The sequence below is a fragment of the Rhinichthys klamathensis genome, unplaced genomic scaffold (assembly GCF_029890125.1).
Source record: "Rhinichthys klamathensis goyatoka isolate OS25496 unplaced genomic scaffold, OSU_Roscu_1.1 h1tg000127l_1, whole genome shotgun sequence".
In the NCBI taxonomy this organism is placed as follows: Eukaryota; Metazoa; Chordata; class Actinopteri; order Cypriniformes; family Leuciscidae; genus Rhinichthys; species Rhinichthys klamathensis.
This window is the reverse complement of record NW_026606664.1, coordinates 3,392,464-3,416,782: the sequence shown is the minus strand read 5'-3', so window position 1 is coordinate 3,416,782 and position 24,319 is coordinate 3,392,464. Positions and strand designations below refer to the sequence as shown.

General features: G+C 37.7%; 3 protein-coding genes across 7 annotated transcripts in view; all 3 read right to left on the bottom strand.

Annotated features, from left to right (window-relative positions):
• cdc14ab (cell division cycle 14Ab) overlaps nucleotides 1–24,319 on the bottom strand; it is a 117,655-nt gene that overhangs the window by 50,440 nt on the left and 42,896 nt on the right. For 4 of the 5 annotated variants that reach the window (XM_056256577.1, XM_056256572.1, XM_056256574.1 and 1 more), the window contains one exon: nucleotides 18,681–19,836. The exons of the other annotated variant lie outside the window; for it this stretch is intronic. In XM_056256577.1, coding sequence (XP_056112552.1) covers nucleotides 19,807–19,836 — 30 coding nt within the window. In that variant the 3' untranslated portion in view covers nucleotides 18,681–19,806. Of the gene's footprint in view, nucleotides 1–18,680; nucleotides 19,837–24,319 lie in introns of those variants that run through there. 5 annotated transcript variants of the gene reach the window in all.
• vcam1b (vascular cell adhesion molecule 1b) lies at nucleotides 2,389–11,561 on the bottom strand. The gene is made up of 10 exons (XM_056256571.1): nucleotides 11,250–11,561; nucleotides 10,241–10,513; nucleotides 9,223–9,528; nucleotides 8,835–9,095; nucleotides 7,480–7,755; nucleotides 6,431–6,706; nucleotides 4,519–4,830; nucleotides 4,167–4,442; nucleotides 3,640–3,900; nucleotides 2,389–3,265 (listed from the first exon to the last, which is right to left on the bottom strand). Exons 1-10 carry the CDS (start codon nucleotides 11,290–11,292, stop codon nucleotides 3,108–3,110), a joined length of 2,442 nt encoding a protein of 813 aa, XP_056112546.1. The 5' UTR covers nucleotides 11,293–11,561; the 3' UTR covers nucleotides 2,389–3,107.
• On the bottom strand, nucleotides 13,109–14,545 carry gpr88 (G protein-coupled receptor 88). Its single transcript, XM_056256584.1, has one exon. It carries the CDS (start codon nucleotides 14,178–14,180, stop codon nucleotides 13,143–13,145), a length of 1,038 nt encoding a protein of 345 aa, XP_056112559.1. The 5' UTR covers nucleotides 14,181–14,545; the 3' UTR covers nucleotides 13,109–13,142.

Here is a 24,319-nt window from a genome sequence, read left to right as displayed (position 1 = left end):
TGGTTCATTCCCCTCAACTAAGTAAATAGAAAACATACTGTAACTGTCAGGGATGATCACAATGGCAACCGAAAAACAAGATCTCTTGATTGATTTAATGGCGATTCAGAGTTCTAAGGAAGAGTAGATTGAAAAATTGACTAGATTTGTTGCTAGGCTAAGCAGTTGCTAAGGTGTTTAAAATGGTTTTAGCATGCTACTATGCAGTTGCCAATATGTTCTCGGTGGATTCTGGTCTAAAAATGAAAGTGCCCGCTTTGTCATAATTCTGTTGGATGTGGGGGTGGGGGGTCAATTAACATCAATTTTCAACAAACCACACATTTCAAGGTGTGCGCCAAAGTTAGGGGTTTGTTAATATCACTAATTCTAACAAAAGCATTAGATATAGTTACGACTAATTAGGAAAAAAACCCGCAATAATAGTTCAAATTCTAGTCAGTGCGCATGTGGATTCATTAGATAAACTCACCGGCCACTTTATTAGGTACATAATATCTAATCAGCCAATCACATGGCAGCAACTCAATAGATTTAGGCATTGAGATGATCCGCTGAAGAAGTTCAAACTGAGCTTCAGAATGGAGAAGAAAAGGTGATTTAAGTGACTTTGAATGTGGCATGGTTGTTGGTGCTGGTGCTAGACAAGCTCGTATAGTTTTTCAGAATTTGGTGTAAAAAACATGAAGGCATGGATCCATCCTGCCTTGCATCAACGGTTCAGGCTGCTGCTGCTGGTTTAATGGTGTGGAGGATATTATCTTGGCAAACTTTGGGCCTCTTCTTAGTACCAAATGAGCATCGTTTAAACACCACAGCCTGAGTATTGTTGCTGACCATGTCTGTCCCTTTTTGACCACAGTGTATAATCTTCTGATGGCTACTCCCAGCAGGATAACGCAGCATGTCACAAAGCTAAAATATTCTCAAACAGGTTTCTTTAACATGATAGGGAGTTCACTAAACTCAAATGGCTTCCACAGTCATCAGATCTCAATCCAATAGAGCACCTTTGGGATGTGCTGGAACGGGAGATTCACATCATGGATGCACAGCCGACAAATCTGCAGCAACTGCGTGATGCTAACATGTCAAAATGGAAGAAAATCTCTGAGGATTGTTTCCAGCAACTTATGTCACAAAGAATTAAGGCAGTTCTGAAGGCAACAGGGAGTCCAACCAGTTACAAGCAATGTGTACCTAATAAAGTGGCCGGTGAGTGTATATTGCTTTGTTATTAGTGTCTGTTAGTGTTTCCTGTATGAATTTGGCCTGACAGTGGAAATGTGGCTAATGATTGGCGAACAAATGACTGAAATGGTTCTTTTTAATGGCTCAGATAAAGAATACACCACACAATACTGTTGATGAATTCCGCAATTCATGTTTCATTATAAACTGGGAATAGTTACTTTTTGTACACTGGTCAATTTACGGGCTAGTCTGAACCATTTTATTGCCCAATTTTATAATTTATCAACTAAAAATACTCATGTGGCTCCGACATGTTTTATCATGTTTTAGCCAATTCCATTTGTCTTGTCTGGGAGCCCTGCGTATACGGTACAAGATTGAAACTTGAGTCACTGTTGAAGCAATCCTTCAAACATGAGTCATTTCAAACAAGAATGAGATGTTCTTGACCGACATCGTTATGCTGATAGTAGATTCACAACGGCACTTACCACTAACACACAATTCTCACATAACCACCATGTTCAGAAAAACTTCAAGTGCAATACTCATAAGGACGTGGTTAAGTGTTTAACTGGAAAACACTTGTAAATCAGCATTCATCACTATTATTACTCATACTTAGGCAAACACCAGCCTCTTTGGAAATATTACTGTATAATGTCCAAATAAAGACAAATGTTAGCACAAAAATGATCAAATACTGCCATTTTTGTTAAGCAAAAACACATTACTCATCGCTGGTTCATCCTTAGTGGCCTTCCGTCTTTCTAAGAGAACATTGTTCCATTCACACCTTTGCTTCTCCTTTTCCCTGTGGAACATGAAAGCACGACCCACCCCCCTTTCCCATTGCATCTGGATGGTCACCATGGCAACAGCCTTTTATAGTAACACTGACAAAAAATCAATATAAGACACTAAAAAAGGAGTGAGGATCTCGAGTTTGAGTCATTTAGTCTTAATGTGCTGGCTAAAATGAATTGGAATGTTTTTCAGAGGGTCTGTTCTGATTGGTCTTGAAAGGATGGAGGCACCAATGTGGTGGAGAGGTTTATTTTTGGAAGGTGTGCTAGTTCTTATTTTGATCAACTTGTTCCTGTCTTGTTGGAATTTAGGAAATTGTTTGTACTGATAGCTAAATATGCAGTGATTGCACGCCTCCAGATTATCCCACATTTATTGTGCAGAACGGATAGTATAACATTGTTTTAAGCCAACAGGAAAACCGAAAAGCAAAACTGAAATCTCAAAGGAAAAGTGAAGCTATAACAGACGCAGTGGATTCCTGTAACACTCAAATTTCCCTGGATTTTCCCTGGATTTTCCCATAAAACTCTTCGAGATCAAATGACAGATAGCTGCTTTTTAATAAATATGAAAATGAAAGCAATTTGACAAGATTTCAAACCACATTAAGCACAGCATTTTTAGGACACAATATCTACTTCAGTACATCAAATATATTATCATCTAAAATGAACCAGTTAAACCTTGGTGGCTAGGTTACATTCTATTAATGTTAAAATGTTTACATCTGTTCTTCACATTTTTATAATTTGCATTTCAAAACAGCTTTGACTTTCAAAAAATAAATAAAAATCACATATTTGAAACCGCTTTAAGTCCAGACCAGGCGGTCTCAAAAACCACTTCCCAACATTAAGACCATGGAGAAATCACACCGGTTCGATTTCCCTCCTCTAGGGATGCGTGAAAAATCTCGGGAACATTGATTGTCTCTGGCTGTGGAGAATGCAGGTTCCCATCCGGCTGGGGGTTTGTCACCTGAAGATCCAGATGATGAATCCAGTCACCTGCAGTTCTTGCTTTCGGTAGGGCTCTGGGCCCTGGCAAGACAGTTCAGCCGAGCTTAGCTGCTTCCAAAACAGTTCATGGAGTCTATACACAGTCTACACAGTGCCCGGATTGCACTTCGTAAGGTCGTACGATCCCTTCTTTCTGGCTCTCCACACGTTCACCACAGCACCAAGCAGCGCAGCAGCGGCTCCCAGGCAAATCGCAGGGATTATAAAGTCATTCCAAACCAATGGAGAGTCATATTTTTTCTCTGTAAAGAAATATCAAAAGAGATCAGAAAATTTGAAATATGTTGTAAATTGTCCTAACCAGCTACAATTGCCCTATGATAGGTGAAGTGAAAAGACTAATATGTCCAAATTCATAGTATTCATAAAACAGCAGATGAAAAGTACCCAGATGTACACAGAGTACCTACTAAAAACAATATGTGATTTCTTGTGTTTTTATTTCGATGACATTAAGCTGGGTACCCCTTCCCACAGTGAAATTTTATTGGTCCAAAATCCTTCCTCACTTCACATTAAGCATCAGATATGTTCTGATCACCTGGGTTTATGTTGCTATGTGAGAGTTACTCAGACATTCAATAACTTGATATAATATCTGACCAGTTTCACTCACCCATCACGTTGATATTGAAAATCTCCGTCTCATAGCCTAGGTCGTTGGTGACGTTGACCTGATATAGGCCTGTGTCATTGGGAGTGAGGTTGATCAGTAGGAAGATGCCATCAAGGGAGTAGATGTTTGTCTCGCTATCCAGCTTGCTGAGGAACACCGCAGGTGGAGGGAAGCTCACGGAGCGACAACAGATGGTGATATTCTGCCCCTCCTGAACATCTGTGGATGGAAAGATCTCCACCGTTGTGTTCCTAGGTGGTGCTGGGTTACAAGAGGCATAATAATTGTCAATTGCTTAGACAGAAACCGTTTAATAAGAGCAATTAAAACAGTAGACGCAAAATTAATCCATTTTGATGAAAAGGAGAACGAGGCAAAATGGAGAGCAAGGTACTCCTGAAATTATAATATATTTCAAATAACTGTTGATATTTCAAACACTAAAACACATTAATACTATGCCCAGGGTAAATTGATTGATTTTGACCAGATGTGATACCTTCTAATTCGAAAAATAATTAACTTACCGTTCACAGTAATCTCCACACTATCACTGTGATTTCCATACATATTAGAAGCTTGACAAACATAGAAGCCAGAGTCATCGAGCGCAACCGAAGGGAGGGTAAGCAATGTTTCAACTCCATCACTGGCCATTAGCTCTGTTTGAATGCTGTCCGACACCCTGCTCAGCACCGTACGCCCCACTGGAAAGCTGTCAGAAACGCAAGAAATGCTCACAGTTTCTCCTTCCTTCAACTCTGTCAGAGGGCTGACAGTAATCTTGGTTGCTCTGGGGGGATCTGTAAAAGGAGCGCAATGTCAAAAAACCAAGACGAAGTCATACTTTAAAGGAACAAAGAAACAACCTTGACTTACAGTGAATGGATAATGTAGTAGACGCCGTCCTTACTACTTGAGCGGCTGGCACACCATGCATGTCCAGCAAGACTTTGCAGGTGATGAGTTTGCCCTGGTCTTTCCTGTCTATGCGGTATGAGTACACTGAAGTCAGATTTGTTGTTCCATTTGAAAATGACCCAAATTCCGAATGCATTTCTCTCTCTCCATCCATCCACAGGATTTGGAAAAGGTTGGCCGGGAAAACTTCCTGAACAGTGCAGGTCAATTTCATCATCTCTTTTACCAGAAAAGGTCCAGAACCTTTTATGATAGGACTTGTAGGAAATGCTGATAAAAGAATAAAATGGAATGTCAGTTATAAATACACAGAGATCCTAATAAATACAACGAGATTCAGGAGAACTTTGAATGAGGACAGATTCAATATGTAGTACAACATGTAATGTAAACAAAGCAACACTCCCTCGCACATTCTAAAAAGTTAATATCCGCTGAGAGCAACAAACCATTTTAGGGAAGTTTGTTTTCTATCAGGGGAGTTTTAAATCTTGACAACATTAACCACTTTGATGACCTCTGAATTCTTTGTTCATTCTCGTTCTGGAACATTTATAATAAATGCTTTTATTCCTGCATCAAATCAATGTCATAGTGAACTTTAAAGTTTTTAAAACTTTCTACAAAGAGACTTGACTGGATTACTGTTCACTGATGACTCATTGTTAAAGGGATACTTCACCTCTGGAAAGATGAATGTGTATTTTAAATGGGTCATTTATGTAGAAGAAATGTGAAATTATTTTTGAATTTGGAGCTTTCTAGACTGAGAAAAGCCAGAAAATGTATTTTTGGCTTATGTGGATGAAAGACAACAACTCCCAGAATGCACTTGCTTCGCTGCCCTAGGAGGCCACGCCTACCGGTAACAGAGCGCAGTAGTTAAACAACAAGTCTAGGCTACTAGTGAGTCTCCGTGATGAGTCTCCCCGGGATGAGTCTCCCCGAGATCGCCCAAAATGTCCGGGCTTTTGCGTTCATTATGTTTACTGTGGCGAGCAGGACGAGTGAGGGCCGCGGGAGAACGGCGCGAGGCCGGTGGCGTGATTACCGATGAGCAACACCTGTGAGATGCACCGGTCTTGTATCTCTCACTTTTTTTACGATCTCGACGGCCGGACATGTCCGTGAAAAAGAGGATGAATGGTAACCCCTACTTACTCAGCTTTCTCCACAGAACAAGAGCCTGCTAACTTAGCTTCCAAAAAAGATGTCTGACACTATGTATGTGTAAATTCTGTGAGTGAGATCCCACCCTCTATGGGCGGGTTGAGAACATGCGGGACAGCCCCTACTACTGACTGTAGTCTTTAGCCTCTGGCCAAAAAATCCTCAGATGACGCAAAATGACGATTTTTGCGTCATCGGAGGATTTTTCCAGACAAAAAAATACATAAATCTCTCGTCTTAGGGGGATATGAGGGTGGAAAGCACGGTAATTTGAAAATACTACAGGTTTTCTACTAATACAAAGCTTAATGCTAAATCCTGAAGTATCCCTTTAATGGCTGGTTAATTGCAAATCAAGCTCAAACTCTCAAACTTTGAGGAGTTAAAATGAACGGAACTTTTCCCTTGATAGTAAGACTAACTCTTTTTTTTAATTAAAATCTTTTAGTATCATAATATCTATTTGTTTGAGCATCCCACCTAGCCAGACGAGTTTTGGACGGGATTATTTGTTTTATCAACCAATGGTAGATGTGGGGAATGTTCAGGAAGCATAGCGAATTATTCTTGCGATTCCATTTGGTGATGCTAGTGACAGAATTGACACATTTCACCTTTAGATGTCGAAAACCAGTGAACTATGTGACATTAATGTTTTGACAAACTCGAGACTAAATAGTAAACCTTTTGAGATACTTACAAAACACCTTCACTTCCGTCTGTTTGGACTTCTTTATTGAGCCACATGTGACCTCACAGAGGTAAGTTCCCTCATCTTCCAGCTCCACTGGATCAAGAAAAAGCTGGGACTGGAAGCCATCAGGCTTAATTCGCCTGAGGATCGGCATATTTGAAAGATTCTTCCAGGAGAACTCAGGTCGAGGGCAACCTGAAGCCTGACAGGAGAGCACCACACTGGAGCCTCTGTCTGACACAATGACGCTATCCGATTGCAGCTCCACTTCTAGAGAATGGGCTGTGAAGAAGAAAAAAAAGAGTTTTTGACTTGTTTGACTTGCCAAAGTTTTGACTTGGTACCTCAAGCCATGTGTGCAGAACTGTGAATTGTACTTCAAATATGTTAAACTTCAAGCTCAAATTTAGGATGAGGAACCGTAATCTCAATGTTACTACTAATCTCTCTCAGGGGCTGTTTACTCGACACCGTTTTCAACTAAAAACGGAAAACTTTTTATGCGTTGGTGACATGAAAATGTAAACTTTTGAAAACGGGTTTCAAAGTGCACGTTTTTGAAAACGAAACCCTCATACATCGTGAATGGTTCTGGCTTTAAGATGGAATTTGCACAGAAGACAAAGTAATAATACAGTATTATCAAGATTAACATCCTTAAAATCAAAATGATAGATTATGTAACTTGTGTGGGCATGTGTGTTCGTCTCGAGTGCACTGTAACTAAAAGAACGCGTATGTGCGCAAGCTTTCTTTACAAAGGACATCGCCAAAGACTTGTTTGGCATGCATAATACAGCGTTATTAGTCGTTTTCACAGATCCGTGTGAACGGGGATCGTTTTGATAACGTTCTAATCTGTACAAAGAAAAACTTTTACGTTTTTAGCACACCGTTGTTGTGTAAACGTACCCTCAGAGTGTCTTTAAGAGACTAGGGATTTGATTTAGGCCTACAATTGGTTCCTCTACAATTGGTTACGCTATAACTGCTCAACAGACCAAACTTTGTACCAACAATATCCAATAACACAAGACATACATTCATGGTCTTACCCTCAACGGTCAGATTGAGAGTGGTCCTCTGACTGCCGTGCTCATTGAAAGCCTCACAAACAAACATGCCAGAGTCGGACAGCTTGACGGAGTGGAGGATAACTGATGTTTCATCCCCTTCACTGGTCATGAGCTCTCTGTCTTTACCATTCTCCCTCCTGCTAAGAACCACTTGTGTTACTGGAACACTGCTGGACTTGCAGGAAATGCTCACAGTGTCTCCTTCCTTCAGACTTGATTGTGGACTTGCTACAATGAGGGTATCCATGGGAGGTGCTGCCAAGAAAAATAAATAAGATTAAAAAGTGACCATTCATATTTAGTAGGAGGGTAACAGTACACGTATTTGTCCCGAGCCTTCACTGTACGGACGTCATGGTTTGGTGCATACTGTTAGACGACGAATACAGTCATCCACACTCCAGTCCAGAAGGGGGAGTGCACTGTAATGCAACGCTGTTTGCTAACCGCCACAACCGGAAAAAAAGCAGAAGAAGAGTCGATCTATGCGCCATCAACCCAAAACAAGAGTATAGATGGCAGATCATGGCACGCAGGAGCTTGGTAGTAGCCTATACGCTGAGTTTCGGTTCATTTTTGTGACGCGCTCTACAAGCTTCACGTAAAGGAAACCGGGACTGCAGAAAACGGCATCCTGTATATTTTCTTTCTTTTATAAAACCACGATGATTTGTTTTCATTGTGGGTGTACACAAAAATCTTTGTATGAGTTTTTTTTTCGTATTCGTCATTCGGTGGCTCTGAATTATCAAAACACCTCTCAAAATGCTTGTGGATGCGAAAAACGCCAAAAAAATCGAACCCGATCCAAACAAATGTATGACGGACGAAAGATTCGGAGGCAGTGTGCAAACGTGATTGACTCATTTTTTAACGTGCGGAAATTTCGGATGAGAATTTCAGACTCAGTGTGCAAGGACCTTTACTCTTATCTGTATGACCATAAATAACAGAGTATTTTACGTTTTTTCCGCTGTTCAAAAAATCATTTGGCATTGTGCCGATTTGTGTCGTGGAAGTCAAGTGATAAAATATGCCTGGAAATGGGAAGCCTCAGCCGCTCCACTCACCGTATCCCCATGGAAAGGTGAAGTAGGCAGATGTAGATGGCTCTGTATCTCCTTCTCGCTAAACTTTCTGAGATTTATCGAAAAAGCTTAATATTGAACTTTGTGCATCTGCCATTGACACCGCATGTTAATGAAATGTACCGTACTCCTATGGAACCGTGACCCCAAAACCGAGGTACGTACCGAACCATGACAGCTGTGTACCGTTACACCGATTTCAATATTTAGAAATTCGAAACTTAAGGAATTATATGAACCACTAACCTTGAATGATTACTGAAACTGTGGTGTTTTGTCTTCCCAAGTCATTGCTAACGTCACACTGATAAGTACCAGCATCCGATAAGGACACATTATGCATGAAGAGATCGTGACTTTTTCCCATTTCCACAGACTGGCCATCTGGTTTAAGAGCCGTCCATGTAAATTCAGGCTTTGGGTTGCCCTCAGCCTCGCAGGTCAAAGTTAAATTGGATCCCAGTGAGACGGCAGTCGCTCCAGATACTTTAACGTTATGCGGTGCAGCTGTGAAAGCAATGGGAAAACGAATGACCATGGGGGTCATATTCTTCAGAGGGGAACTACTATTCCCACATCCGTTTTGAGTTTCATTTAAAAATGGTTTGCGTTAATATATGTAAGTACAACTTACAAAGAACTTTCATGCGTCCAGACGTCTCCTTGGTCATCTCATCGGAGGGAACACCCTCCAGACGGAGTGTTGCTCTGCACGTTATTGCCTTCCCATCATCCTCACTTGAAGGTGTGAATATGTATGGAATCCTCAATACATCTGTGCCATGTTTTCCCTCATCAGTTTCGAGAACCTTGTCTCCATTTAGCCACTGCACTTCAAAGTACTCCGAAGGGTATACAGAAGATACCTCACAGTCCAAAACGCTTTCCTTTCCCAGTATCAAGCGATCATACCTGGATATAACTGGGTTTCTTGGAAAAGCTGAAAAGATGTAAAGTTTCAGATATGAGTAAATAAGCTGAAATAATCTAGAAAAGATGTTTAAAAGTTTTATGTAGCATTATGAACAAAAAAGACGGGCTAGTTGTCACAAAGTATGCAAATTCACAGTAAAAATTTTTTTTTTAAATAATTTATCTTAACATTTTTTCTTTACCCAAATCAACTTTCCAACTTAATTTCAACGAACTTAAAATTAAGGCAACCTGGCCACTTATTTTTTTTAAGTAATTTTTTTTTACAGTATATAAGGTTTTGAACCAAGTCACATTGCACAAATGTGACAGTGGCCAAAATGGTTACTTTTCACATTTTTGCCTTCATGAATTAATTTTCTGTCGTAATTGTTTTGTATTTATATATACTATAATTTAGACGTAACATAATATACATTTTAAAAACATCTAGTGGAAGGTGGTACTTTTTTCAAAAACTTTAAATAGTAGGCCTACTTTATAATTCAAACACTCATATTCTTTTAAACAGTGTCAATGCCTATTATTGTTGACAATTTAACCCACATAGTGTGAAGAGGTCAAAGAAAACATTTTTATGCTGGAAATGTTCATCAGCTTTTTTTTTGTAGGCAAAATTGAAAGATGTTATATAAAGTGTGACAACTTGACCCCATCTCATCTTGCATTGTAAAGCCTATTCAATTTATAATGAAATTGAAAACATACAATGAACTCACAATAAACGGTAATCTTTGTTTTCGCCTGTTTTGTTTCCTTCTCACAGATTGCTTTGCACACTATGGTGTTTTCGTGATACTTCCTCACATTTTCAAAGACCAGCACAGATTCTTTGTCCTTCGTATTAACTGTGGCGAATATTGGTTTGTCTTCTACCGAGGTCCAAGTAAACTTCACCTTCTCTGGGCAAGATGACATTTTGCATGTCAACTCCCTCCTGTCTCCCGCTTTGAACAGAGGTTTCGATGGCAGGTCCAGTACATGGGAAACAACTATTCAAGACAACATTTTCTTTTAGTTCCAACATCAAAAGTTAACATTTAACAAGCATCATTAACTCATTTGAAAATTTTAAGAAATTATGCAGTTAAAATGCATAAATAAAATATATGGATATGTAATTAAATCATGAAAGTTTCATATTGAATTCCAAATTAATATATATAATACATAAAATGCAAAATTAAATAAAATATTAAGCATTTTATAAAACATCAATACACTGTAAAAGATTATATGATCAATGTTATGGCAACATATTTTTACATGATGCTTTAACTCATCAAAATAAGTTAAATCTTGTTAAACATAAAAAAGTGGACGATTTTTTAACTAATTTTTAAGTACATTTTGATGTCATTTAAGTTGAAATGACAAACATCCAAGTTGATTGAACTTAATTTAAGTTAAAAAAGTAATTGAAAACTTAAGTTTTTTACAGATAGTAAAGATGCATTATAATGCTCAAATCTGCATATGTGGATCAAAACTATTTTCAGACCAAGGGGTATTAATAAAATTTATACTTTTAAAATAGAAAATACTTTTATAATAAAAAAATAATTAAATAAAAAAAACTTAATTGCAAAAAAGCAGTTATACACATAACAGAGAATAAATTCTATGAATTTTGCAATGCGTAAAATAAAAGCAGTTTAGTAAGACTTTAAAATATGCAGGTTACCTATTAGCATATTTAATTAAATGTAATAAAAGTTCTAAACTTACCTGCAACTGGTAGAAGCAAAGTCAACAGAAAAGCTGAATCCATGCTTAATAAAGAACTTTCTAAGTGTTCAGAGAGAGTTGAAATGAGTTAGTGCTGTTGCTTTCATTCAGCCCTGGATCTCATTTATAGGAGAAGGGGGTGGGATTGTAACCCACCGCCCCACGAATCTGAATACGCCGCCAAGGAATTTCCCAGCCCTAAATGCTTTTTGTTTAGATTCACAGGGGACAGGATCAGAAGTCCCACCGCAAGCTCCCTCTGCTGTTCTGATAGGGTTCTTCTCAAATGCAGGAAATTAATCTGTTTACGCCTCTAAGATAAAATTTCCATTATGAAAATAACTGGCAATGTTTTTATAAGCTCGGGCAGATAAAAACATTTTCCCAGAAATCCTGAATCTACAAGAAGCAGCTCGATTCGTGGAGGTGGAAGCTGTGGTCATTTTTTATTTTGAGGGTTTAAATTATTTCCATATAATTTATTCATTTGCATATTCGATACAATTAAAATTTGTAAATAAAAGATTTGTTTGCTAGTAAAATCATAAATTGTTTTTATAAGGATTTTTGAAGTGACATGTAACCCCATCCTCGGAATTTGTCCTCTGCATTTAACCCATCCAAGTTAGTGCACACACACACACTGCAAACCGTGGACACACACACCCTGAGCGTTGCGAACCCACAACCTTCTGGTTACCAGTCTGACTCTTTAACCATTATGCCACAACTGCCCTATATGAAATTTAGCTTCTAATATTTTAAGTTCTCATTTAAAAAATAAAATTTTCCTCTCACTGTGTTCTGTGCCATTTTACCTATATCAAACTGAAGTCAACAAATTGGTGTCATCGTTCAGGTCACTCGCACAGATGCTTGCTCAGGTTTTTAACAATAGAGCCTGACGATTATGTAAGCGAGTGTTTAAGACCGGATATGACTGGATGGAAGTTTCCTTCGGAGGTTAAATCACCTGCAGGCATTCTTCTCCACAGAGCTACACTATATCGCATTAATCATAATGTGAAAATGTGATTATTAAATGAAAAGAAATAAACAAAACATGAGAGATTTAAGCTATTTAGATGAATAAACACAAACAGAATATGCAATTAATAATCAAATGTTATTAATAATGTTACTTAATATTAATGGCATTATTAAATTATATTAATATTAAAAGTTTATAATATAAAACATTATTATAATAGACATTTTAAAGAAGCTGTTAAAATAAAAAGCAGTTTATGCACTTACTTATTCAAAATAAAATAATTGACATTTTAAATAAATCTTAAAGCAATTTAGCATTTAATATAATATTGATACACTTTATGAATAATTCAAAATGAATTATATTTATATAATTTACATTTTAAAATAAAATGCATCTAACATAAATTATATATATATATACATATACTGTATGTGTGTATATATGTGTACACACACATTTACAAACTTTTATGTTCATTGTGATTAATCGATTTGACAGTTCTAATTTAATATAACATCATTATGACTATTAATTTAAAATAAAAAATACATTTTAAATATTTAAAAAAAAAATCACACACTATTAAAAAAACACCATTTTATATAATAGAAATATTAAATCATATTAATATTCATTTTATATAAAAAATTAAGATATGAAACCAGTCGAGATATTTAAATTTTTATTTGAACATTCATAAACATTTCATATTTATAAAAGTGCCAGTGTAGTCTTCACAGTTGTGCAAAAACAATTCACACTTCAACTTGCACAAAAATGTTACAAAAACTTTGCTTTACAAAACACTGTAAAACACATGCAGCTTATATTGAAGCATCTTCAACAGGCACAAGCCAAATTCAGCCACAGTACTAGTAAGGTTTCGCAGGTTCGTCTCAGTTCATCTCACCCAGAAATGCCCTGCGGCTGTTTTGTCTCGGGAAGATGTGAGAAATAGTATTGATGGTGATGGGCTCGACCCCGACCGTGGATCCCCGCAAGAAGTCCCCCCTCATCACAGACCTGAACGACTTCCGAAACTCCTCGTTTTTCCAGGTGTACAGAAAGGGATTGGACACGAATATAGTGCAGAACACAATCCAAGTTGACGTCCAAAGCGCCACTGACACCGGGATGAACAGCCCGGCGATGAGAACCCAAAAAATGGGTTCGGTTGTAAGAAAAAAAATTAAGCACACTGCTAGAACGTAGAAGCCGAGTCGCTTGTCCTTTCTCGGGAAAGAATAAGGGAGGTTGTTCACGATTTGGAAATTCAAAATGCTGACCCTCTTCACGCTTATTTGCACCCGGCGGAAAATCTTAAAGTAGCAGTACATGACGACGACGGTTTGTCCGATGATAGTGAACGCCAAAGTGCAGGCGGCAAACCGACTGGACAAAACGGACACCGTGGTGAAGGATCCGTCTTCTGCGTCCCGGCATCTCTCGGGAGGGTATCGAAAGGACGTGAGCCACGGGAACAAAGAGCCCACCGAGATCAGCCACGATCCTGCGATCATCCACTCTGTGTTTCTCTTCTGATACAGACTTTGATACACAGCAGGCGTTTTGGTGATCAAAACATACCTGTTCACTGCGATAAGCGAATGGGAGAGCAGTGACACGGTGATTCCAAGAAACAGCAGCGCTTCTTTGAACGCCTGGTAACCCACCACCAGAAACGTCCCAGTGGAGGTGGCCACCGCTTCGTGGGGCATCCAGAAAGCGCAAACCAGCAGATCCGCCACGCAGCCGTTCACGATAAACGCATTGCTGGCTGTGCGGAGCTTCTTGAACGTCACCACCAAATAGATCACCACGAGGTTGAGGACGGTTCCCAGAACGCACATGAAGGAGTAGAAGGTGGCGAGAGAGATGCGCGAGCCGCGTCCCAGCGCGCACATCGACAGTGGCACGTCTGTGTCATTTGGCATGATGGGAGCAGGCTGGAAAATAATGTCATCTCATCTCATATTGTGTGGAGAAGCGTGCGCGTGAGAGAGCGCAGCTCCCTTTGGCGATGCTGCGGTGGAGAAACCAGCTTTATATGTGCGTTCGTGTGTGTGTGTGTGTGTGTGTGTGAGGACTGAGAAGCGTGAGATCAACAAGAGCCCACGCTACAATCTGGCTTGTCTTTCATGATTCCCAGGGAGCATAATCACCACGAAGGCAATTCATTATTCATAATGGACTTAGCCTGTAATAATCAATAGGGCGTAATATAATGGGCTCCCCATTGAGAATCTTTAGGAAGAAGGAGGCGGCAGTAGGATGCATTTTGAATAAGCAGAGAACATAAATAATATTAGTTTGTTATTTATATATGGAAATTCTGGCATCATTTACTCACCTTCATGTCACTTTAAACCTGTAGGGCTTTCTTTTGTCTGTGGAACAGAAAATGAGAAGTTTAGCAGAATGTTCATGCTGCTCTGTTTTATACAATGAAAGTGAATGAGGACTAGGGTGAAAAAAAATCTCCAAAAATGAGAAGAAAATAAAAATACATGACAAAACTAATAACCTAGTATCCATTTTGTTTGGTTCATAATTGTTTTTGATAGACTGAAAAAGAACTAGAACAAAAAAGATACAGTATGGTTTTAATTCACTACAAAGAATCCGTTCATAATTTGTTGGGGAATCAGACTTCCATTGGTGGCGCTATATGTTATTGATTCACTAAAAATACAAATCAGACTACACTGATTACTGATACAATGTTGAATGTATCAAAAAAAAAAAAAAAAAAAAATAGGCTTAGAGTCAATTGTTCGAGAATCACACTTCCACTGGTCATGCTATGCGTTTTTGATTCATTAAAAATAACAGAGTCATGCGATTAATTTGTCGGAAATCAAACGATCCTGTTGTTTATGATTCACTAAAAAGAACTGGCTCGAATCGGACTACCATGATCGTGTTGTACATGTTTCATTTATTAAAAGAACTGGCTTGTAAAAGTCATTCGTTCGTTCGGAAATCGTATTTTTTTTCGTTTATGATTCATTAAAAAACCTTAAAAGTCATTGGTTTGGGGAATTGGACTACACTAGTCAGGCTGTATATTAAATAGATTCCGTAAATACCAGCTAAAAACGTTCCCATTCACCTATGAAAATTTTATTTCTAAATGTTCTCTGGAAGGTCAAAATGTCCAGGTTGCTTTAACTCATTGCTTTAACATTGCTTTAACTCATCAAAATAAGTTAAGCAATTTTCATATTTTTCAAGTTATACAAGATTCAACTATTTTATTTTCAGGTCAGTTTCAATGTAATTTAAGTTGAAATAACTTAAAGGGTTAGCTCACCCCAAAATGAAAATTCTGTCAGTAATTACTCACCTTCATGTTGTTCCAACCCCGTAAGACCTTCGTTCATCTTCGGAACACAAATTAAGATATTTTTGATTAAATCTGAGAGCTGGATCACTCCTCCATAGGCTTCTAAGGGATCGAAACTTGCCGGCCAGAAGCACAGCGCTTTTGGTTGTACGTCACACGGATCACACACGACCAGCGTTGGCCAATAGTGAGCCTACGTGTGACGTACAACACAGAAGCATTGCGCAGTTACACTACGTGAACTACCTCGAGGCCCACAGAGAAGGAAATGAATAGTTGAATTAAGTCGTTATTTTTGTTTGTTTTTTGCGTACAAAAAGTATTCTCGTCGCTTGATAAACTTAAGATTGAGCCACTGTAGTCACTTGGACTATTTTAACGATGTGTTTAATAACATTTCTGGGCCGGCAAGTTTCGATCCCTTAGAAGCCTATGGAGGAGTGATCCAGCTCTCAGATTTAATCAAAAATATCTTAATTTGTGTTCCGAAGATGAACGAAAGTCTTACGGGATTGGAACAACATGAGGGTGAGTAATTACTGACAGAATTTTCATTTTGGGGTGAACTATCCCTTTAAACATCCATGTTGATTGTACTCAAATTTAAGGCAGCAGTTGTTGTTGTTTTTTTACACAGTATAGTAACGTTTAAATACATTAGATGAAGGTCCAACTAAATGTTTATATATATATATATATATATATATAGCTTTCCTGTAGCTCAAACAGTAGAGCGTTGGCAAGGTCATGGGTTCAATTCCCAGGGAAAGCAAGAACTGATAAGAATGTGTACCTTGAAATGCAATGTATGTCGCTTTGGATAAAAGCATCTGCCAAATGCATAAATGTAAGTGATAGATATTTTATATATATATATATATATATATATATATATATATATATATATATATATATATATATATATATATATATATATATATATATATATATTTCAATGTTTTGAGAATATTAAGACCATATAACTTTGAACAAAATTCTATTACCGTTACTAGAAGCACATGTTCAGAAGTGTGAGAGAACCTCGTGCTAGGCAAAATGCTAGCTAAAGTTCTGAGAATCTTCCGTTTTCCATCACATTATTATGTTACGCATCAGCGGCCGAGAGCGCACTTTAAAGCCTTCAACAATGGTACATCATTAAAAGAGCAGCGTGAATATTTCTTCATCCGATCTTCAAGTGCTCATATGAAGTATAGGTTAGTAAGAAAAACCGTGACAGTTTTGACATGTCAAGCTGCATTTCCGGAACCATTTCAAAGATACTTAAAAGACTATTATTATAGCGAATGGAGCAGCAGCAGCAGCAGCCTTGAAACCTGCTATTTGCTTTAAATGATTATTGAATTTAATGTGTATTCAAAGAAAGACATTGGACCTTCATAATCTGAAAGAAAGGGCTCGGAAATACACAAGGCCATGGTTTCAATTCAATATAGTAGGCCTAACGTTACACCTATGACAGCTATAGCACTCAAGTAGCGTAGCCTAAGCCTAGTATCCTAAATTAACTTTTTAGTAGAACATTTTAGACCCGCAAGACGGTTTTCTAAATAAAGAATTCACGACACTGCATCAAATCGTGCAGAAATTAAACTGACATTTTGGAATACTTACTGAAATCATGGCTGTGAACAGTCGCTCGACTAGCAGTCATTTTCACAGCTGTCTCCGGTCGCCCACGACCCGACGCCTGCTGCCAGATAGACTCGAAATGAAAGACTTTAGTTCACAAATGTGTGGTGATTTGCAGTTCACACTTTGTTGTCAGGGAGAGAGCATCGTTGGCACTTAATTTATTTTTGTGGAGCTGTTAAAAAGAAGCTGTATTTTTGTCATAGAATAACACAATCTGTACAGTAGGCCTATTTACTTACCAATAAGACTAATTAGGGATCTGCACTTGAGGGAAGTCATGTTTTTTCATGCACAAAGAAAACGAACAAACTAAAGCAAAATTAATCTTTTATTTTGGTCTTTGAAGTCGTGTTTACATTGTAAAAGAATAATGTACAACCCACTAAATTGTATTTTAATGTCCATTTAGTATGTTCGTGAATAGCAAACACTGCTCTAACATTGTTAAATTTTCTTTACACACTACTCCAAAAATATATATATATACTTTTTTCATAAGCAAGAGTAGTTTATATCATGTATATGTCAAAGAGGTAGAATACTTCAATCAAAAAAGATTCTCCCAAAAGTATATACACATAACACCATCTGGAATGTACAGGGCTAAAAGATACATATACACAACAGTCAATCAAGTTATAATTGCATAAGCTTGTACTGGAGTATTTGTTCAAATAGAAACATATGGGTTAGTTTAACCCAAAAAATAAAATTGTTATCATTTATCATCAACTTGTACTATTTACTTTCCTCTCTGCAACGAAAAAGATGATGTTCGGCAGAATGTTCAAGCTGCTCTTTTCCGTTAAATAAAAATAAATTGGGCATTTTGAGGTCTAAAAGTACACTATGAAAAGTAGTCCGAAGAAAAACGATACCAAAAGTTTACAGAAGGCCTGTTTACAAACCAAAATAATCATAATTTGCAGAAAAGCTGCCTCTTTGCTGAAGCTCTTAAGTTTCATTCACCAATTGTTATTGTCAAGATGTGTCACATCAGATTTGACATCATGATTGTAAACGTTTTTATTTCTAATTTACATGAAATCTGGAGCAACGTTTTCACAAGGAATTCTTGAACTGAATGAGATTTGACAGTTTCGGCAGAAGGGGAGGCTTATAATTTATTATAATTACACAAAGCGATCGTATTACTTCATAAGCTTATTTACCACTTTTATGGTGTTTTGTCATAATTTTGTCCCAGTCCTTAAAAAGAGCTCTGTACATTGTGCAAAAAATCATATTTTGTGTTTCACGGAAGAAATAAAGTCAAATTCGGAACGTCATGAGAGTTACTAAATGACCGTATTACCATTTTTGTGTAAATAATCCAAAGGTTTTAGCTTAAACCCTGCTGGTAAACCTATAAGAACACTGTACGATAAATAACTTGCACTTGATTGTAAACATCCTAAAATAACTGAACCCTCAACGGATACATTTTTCTGGATTAGTTTGTACATTCATTATGTGCAATAACATAAAGGGTTTTGTTATACATATCATCGCCTACACATAAGCTCCTCTACTATAATAGAAAGTTGCAACTTGCGAGTGAGTATTCGTTATCGTTAATAATATATATTTTAACTTAAGCAGTTTGTGCTACTTCATGCAAAAATGGTGCATGTTAAAACCAGCAGCCAGAAACTCGTAACTCACTCCTATATTCTAAAATATTATTATATTTCAGAGTTGCTGGTGAAAGATGAAGTGTCGGTGCTTGTGTTTTCAACAGCCCTTGAAAACCGTGAGAGCTCAGATCTCAATTAGTTTGATAATAACACACATTATGATGTCACAATGGAAAAAAAGACAAGGAGTCCATCCTGTTTCTCATACTGAACAAACAAAGCCCTTCATTTTCCAAAGAAAAATAAGTTTGCTTGCAAATTGGTCGTGGTCTCATTAGCCGTCCGCCGTTGCGTGGAGACAAGCCCACCTTAGACCCCAAATAAAGAAAACACACACTCTTTATCCCTTTCGCTGGCCAAAAATCCCTTTGAAGACGACACGTGGCTGGCGAACCATTTTGCACCTTTCAAATATAGCCCTCGCACTTGATATGTTACTCAGTAAGTACACTCAGGAGACAAAAACGTGATATTTACGTCAGAACAAATTCCCTAATCCAAAGACACAAATATATCCAACAAACCTCGTCGCTGAGCATAAGAATCATAGATAAAATAGGACAAAAAAAGTACAAAATTCTTCATCTAAAAATATTTTTCAGTACAACTATGTATATTCATACATGGAGAGTATCTAAAAAAAAAAAATAAAAAAAAATAAGAAGAGATGGTTTGAAAGGATGGCCAAGGCAAGTTCGTGTTGTTTTTAACAGCATGCAGCAGATTCCAGATCAGCTCTGTCATAGCAGGACGTATCATTACCATGAGGCTAACCATGAGCCGTTCGGTTTCAAAAGCATCTCCTTTTGGCCTCGTTCCCCTTTGCGACAAGAAGCCAGCGAATTGGTGGTCACAGTGAAGGCGTCATGGGTCGGAACCAGGCCAGCAGCGCGGGACGGGGGTTAGCGGAAAGTGGCGGCTTTAGTACTGAACATACTCAGACTGAAGGGACTGTAAAAGAGGGGGAAAAACAGAAGATGAAATGATTACAAAGCTAAACAATTACAGAAAATTACATGACAGAGGGTAGTTAAATAATAGTCTAAAAAGCTAACCTGAGACATTACTATCACAGCCCTCGCTGATGTAAATGAGGGTGAGATGAGAATAAAAAGTCAAAGCTTAGAGAGGAAATAAATTTGCATTAAATGTGTGAGGGGGAAACTGACTGCAAAAAAGCCACTTAGGTTAGAAGACACAATTGTACAACATGCACAACTGCATGGTAATTGTTCTTAATTGCTGCAAGGGGGATGGGGGAGGGATAAACGAAAAGGGGGGGGGGGGGGGGGGGGGTTGGTTCAGCAGACAATTATGAAGCAACAGAAAGCATTGTGTCCCATTTAGTGTCGTCCGTTTTCTACCGTTTCATCAACGTTCTAATAACACCAGATTCGCATTCATTCAAAATCGTAAAAGTTGGATATATGGCTACTCAACGCTTTTGAACTTCTGATAAGAATATCTTGGCAAATTTGTGCCCACAGAATTCCGCAGGAAGCCCCACAGGTTTCCAACGAATTAGAATGTCGGTCGTTCAGTTCTACGAATATTCTACACGTCCAACGAATGTCCACTTATTGAATGTCATTTAAATTATTGAACTACTTTGATTGTTTTCAGCTACCTATAAGAATATAGATCAATCTGCACAATTGTACCATGTTCAAAATCATTCAATAGAATTACGAAGTGCAGAAAATCCAGAAAAAGACTTTGTTTGGCCCTGTTGCTGAAAAACCAAGCAAAGTCGTTAATTTTTAATGAGAGTTGCATCTGATAACATAATGAGAAATTAGGGGTGCGCGATATATCGAATCAATATCGTTATCGCGATATCACGTTGCTCGATATCATATCGAAAGTCTTGCAATATTTATGCGATATTTTGTTTATGATGCGTCTGGTCCGACATGCACCGTTGCATTTCCCCCGACTCATTTCCTGATTCTCCTTCTCCATAAACAACATGAAATCAAGAAGAGGGTTAACTTTTCATGCTACAGATTTCCCACAGTGGTCAGAAAAAAACAGGGAAGACACTTTGTTTTTCTCAATATGACTGTAGAGTCGCTACTCGCTCCAAAGCTAATCGCCGTCACTCTCTCACTTCTCCCTTGCTCTACTACCACACAGTCCCCACACACACACACTTGCCGGCTCGACGCACACACCAGCGCACAAGTAAACATCAGGCCACCTGGCAACTTCATGCGTTTTCACTGATCGCATAGCTATCTGATTTATTAAAACGATATTCCTTTTACACCTGGTCACATAAATGTGTTTTTGCAAAACGGATATAAATCCGATCTTCAATTCAGATTTAATGGAGTGCACGTGAGGGTATTCGTTGATAGTGGGGGAGGGGTATGAGAGTTGTAAACATTAAACATTTTGCCTAAGTCCACTCGATCTGCCAGACTTGCCGACTTCAGCTTTAAATTTTTTGTGGGATTTTTTGGCATGTGGAGGAAAGCTGTTTTCTGAACTGCAAAAGCAATGCACTTCAAAAGGATGAGGACTCGCACTTAAATTAATACAGTAAAATCCCAGGCTAGTTTCGGAAGGCATTTACACCTGGTCTTTTCACGATCAGATAACTATCCGATCACAGAAAAAGCATTAAGTGGCTAGGTGGGTTCTGTAGACTTGCTCTTTATTTATTGTTTTTTACACTGTAGTGTACATACAACCAGTAAAACATGTCCTGTACTGTAGACATGGTTATTTATTTATTTATTCATGTTGTACCAGTCCAATATGACTGTCAGTTGAAATAAACCTTATGTTGTAAGAAAACTTGTTTTATTTATTAATCTTTTTTGATGCGTTTTCCCATAACTTTTGTAGTTTTACATACGTTTAAAAAATATCGAAATTAATATCGATATTGCAATATTCATTATCGATATCGCAATATCACCTTTTTGTCAATATCGTGCAACCCTATGAGACAACTTTATACTAATTCACTGCAACCTGAAGCAGGCATTTTAAGCAGCAAGAAAACGGATGACATCTTGACGGTAATTATATTCGCTGTAAACACCTAGCGTCAAAAAACTTTGTCAGTTGATCGCCCTTTGAGGAAGAATGTTTAACGGAGCGCAGGGCTGCTGTCAGTGGAAGGCAGAATATGATATTCATCATCACTGCAGTGAAACTTTGAGTCACTCCTGCTACATATGTAGGCGTTGTGGGTTTCTGAACAAAGACAGCGCACTACGATCTAGAACGGTGATATGAGCCAATCGTCAAATCACATAAACGGGGTAATCAGGGAGAAATTCTGCCTGGAAAGTTGTGAAATCACATGATAAACATGTACAGTGGCTTAAGCATAAAAACACTGATTCACAATGGGAAACAAAGGCACTAAACAGGAAATTGTAGGGGAACTACCAAACTCCCTGAAGCAGGACCGCTTCCAAGAGTTCTAGAGAAGGTCCAAGAACAACAGACCAATAAAATCAAGCTCATGACCTTTCAGTCCAGTCAGTGCCCTCAGGTCACGCAATACCACAGACAAATCTATTTTCTTTGCAGTGGTCAAGTGTTTCTTATAAACCTAGACCTGTTCGGCATTCATTGCTCCAATAAAACGTACATTTATATTATATTACAGATAAAAACAAGATGAAGGCTTTACAAGTTGGGATCAATGACTCTGATTTCAATGATTCACCAAAAATATATGGAGAAATTTAAAGGTAGGCTAGGCAATGTTTTTCATAAACGCTTTTAGTTACACTGGTTAAAACTCTAACAACCTGTGAAGTTCTACTCTGAGATGTTTACGTCCTGTTATGCTTTCAAAGCTAGCTTTTACGAAACTGCACACACTAACTTCAGTGCGTTTGGTTCTGAATCAGATTCAATTTAACCACTCTGATTCCTTAACCGTTCCATGAATGATTCGTTTAGTAATTATGAGTAAGATGGAACTGAGAATGTAACATAAAAGGTGCATTTAGAGACCATTTAATCATGGGAAAAAATGTATAATACGTTTAAAAGGTGACTGATTCGCGAATCAGAACACTGATATATACGAAACAGAACCATCATAAAACTTTGTTGTTGCCACAAAGGTCTACATACGTCATCGGAAGAACATAAATGAACAAACGCAACCATTGAACCAAACTTCAAGAAAATCATATGGTTTCTGGAACCAGTTCAACAAATAAGTTGTTAATTAAGAACCAACCAAAAAAAACATCTTTGATTAATATAACAATTTTTTGTTCGCCAATTAGTCAGCATTCAAATGTATGAAGCCAATTCTGAGTCGGAAGAGCATGAACATAAACCAACACAAGACGAACGTTGATCCAAACTTCAAGAAAATCATCTAGTTTCTGAAACCAGTTCAAAATACGAATCAGTTGTTGAATAACAACCGTGAAAGTTTAACTACTTGAAGCGGGGGGAACATTTGTTTGATCATTTCAAACAATTACTGAATATATTTGCAACGTACACCACTCCCATTGCATCAAACAGCAGCATTGAGGTGCCATTAGTACTTGTTAGCAGCCATGTTAGTGCTAAACCAGACCAGAGCTGTCAGCCTTCCACCATACATGTAAAAAGTACCCATATTAGCTACGTTTTAAAGCCTTCATTATATCCCCAATGAATCCCTGCTCTGCATTTTTAATATTTGTTTATTTAGTATTAATTTTCATCAGCGTGGGATGCACTCACAGAAATTGAAGGGCGACGGATTAGCTCAAAATAAAAACATTAGTCTCATCCCGACCACTCGATTAAAGCTCACTTGACAATAGTAATTAAGTAAATATTAGATCATCCAAGTAAGAGCTTTCTGAGAACACACTAGAGACAGACGTACACAGAGTGAGATGTAACATGAGTGACATGCACATGAGAATGTATTCAGTAAAACAGATGACATGCAACATGCTCAGGGAAGCGTTTAAAAGCATCTGTTAGAGAAAACCTGTCAATATTTAAACTGAGATGTGTTGTGTTAGATCAGAGTAAAGTAGGAAGGATTTTGTACCATGGCAACCATAGTTTCCACTAAAATACCTTTGTTACAGTTGTGAAACATAATAAATATATACAGATTCTTTTTTGTTCAAGTTTAAGTGGTTCAAGAAGCTTCCAAGAATTAGAATATGTCTAATACGAAGTCATTACTGTGTCTAGTTGCACTCGTCAAACATAATTTCCATAACTAAAAAAAAAATTATAATACACTTCTAAATATAAAAAAATATTAATTGAAAATGTTTAGAATTTTAATTTAAACAAGTTAGTTAATTTTCAGATTTTTCTGTAAATTTTTTGTGAATAAGTGTTTATTTTGAGTCATTTTATTGACAACTCATTTTCCATCATTACATTACATAATATATAATTTGAAGTGGATCAAAACCTTTCATCAAAGTTATACACTTGT

Bases quoted from the DNA above. Each gene is read 5' to 3' on its own strand.
- vcam1b (XM_056256571.1), bottom strand. From the start codon at position 11,292: ATGGATTCAGCTTTTCTGTTGACTTTGCTTCTACCAGTTGCAG. The intron at 4,831-6,430 runs GTAAGTATCTCA...TTCTTTTATCAG, and splicing joins GACGGAAGTGAAGGTGTTTT to CATTTCCTACAAGTCCTATC. The intron at 3,266-3,639 runs GTGAGTGAAACT...ATTTCTTTACAG, and splicing joins TTTCAATATCAACGTGATGG to AGAAAAAATATGACTCTCCA.
- gpr88 (XM_056256584.1), bottom strand. From the start codon at position 14,180: ATGCCAAATGACACAGACGTGCCACTGTCGATGTGCGCGCTGGGACGC.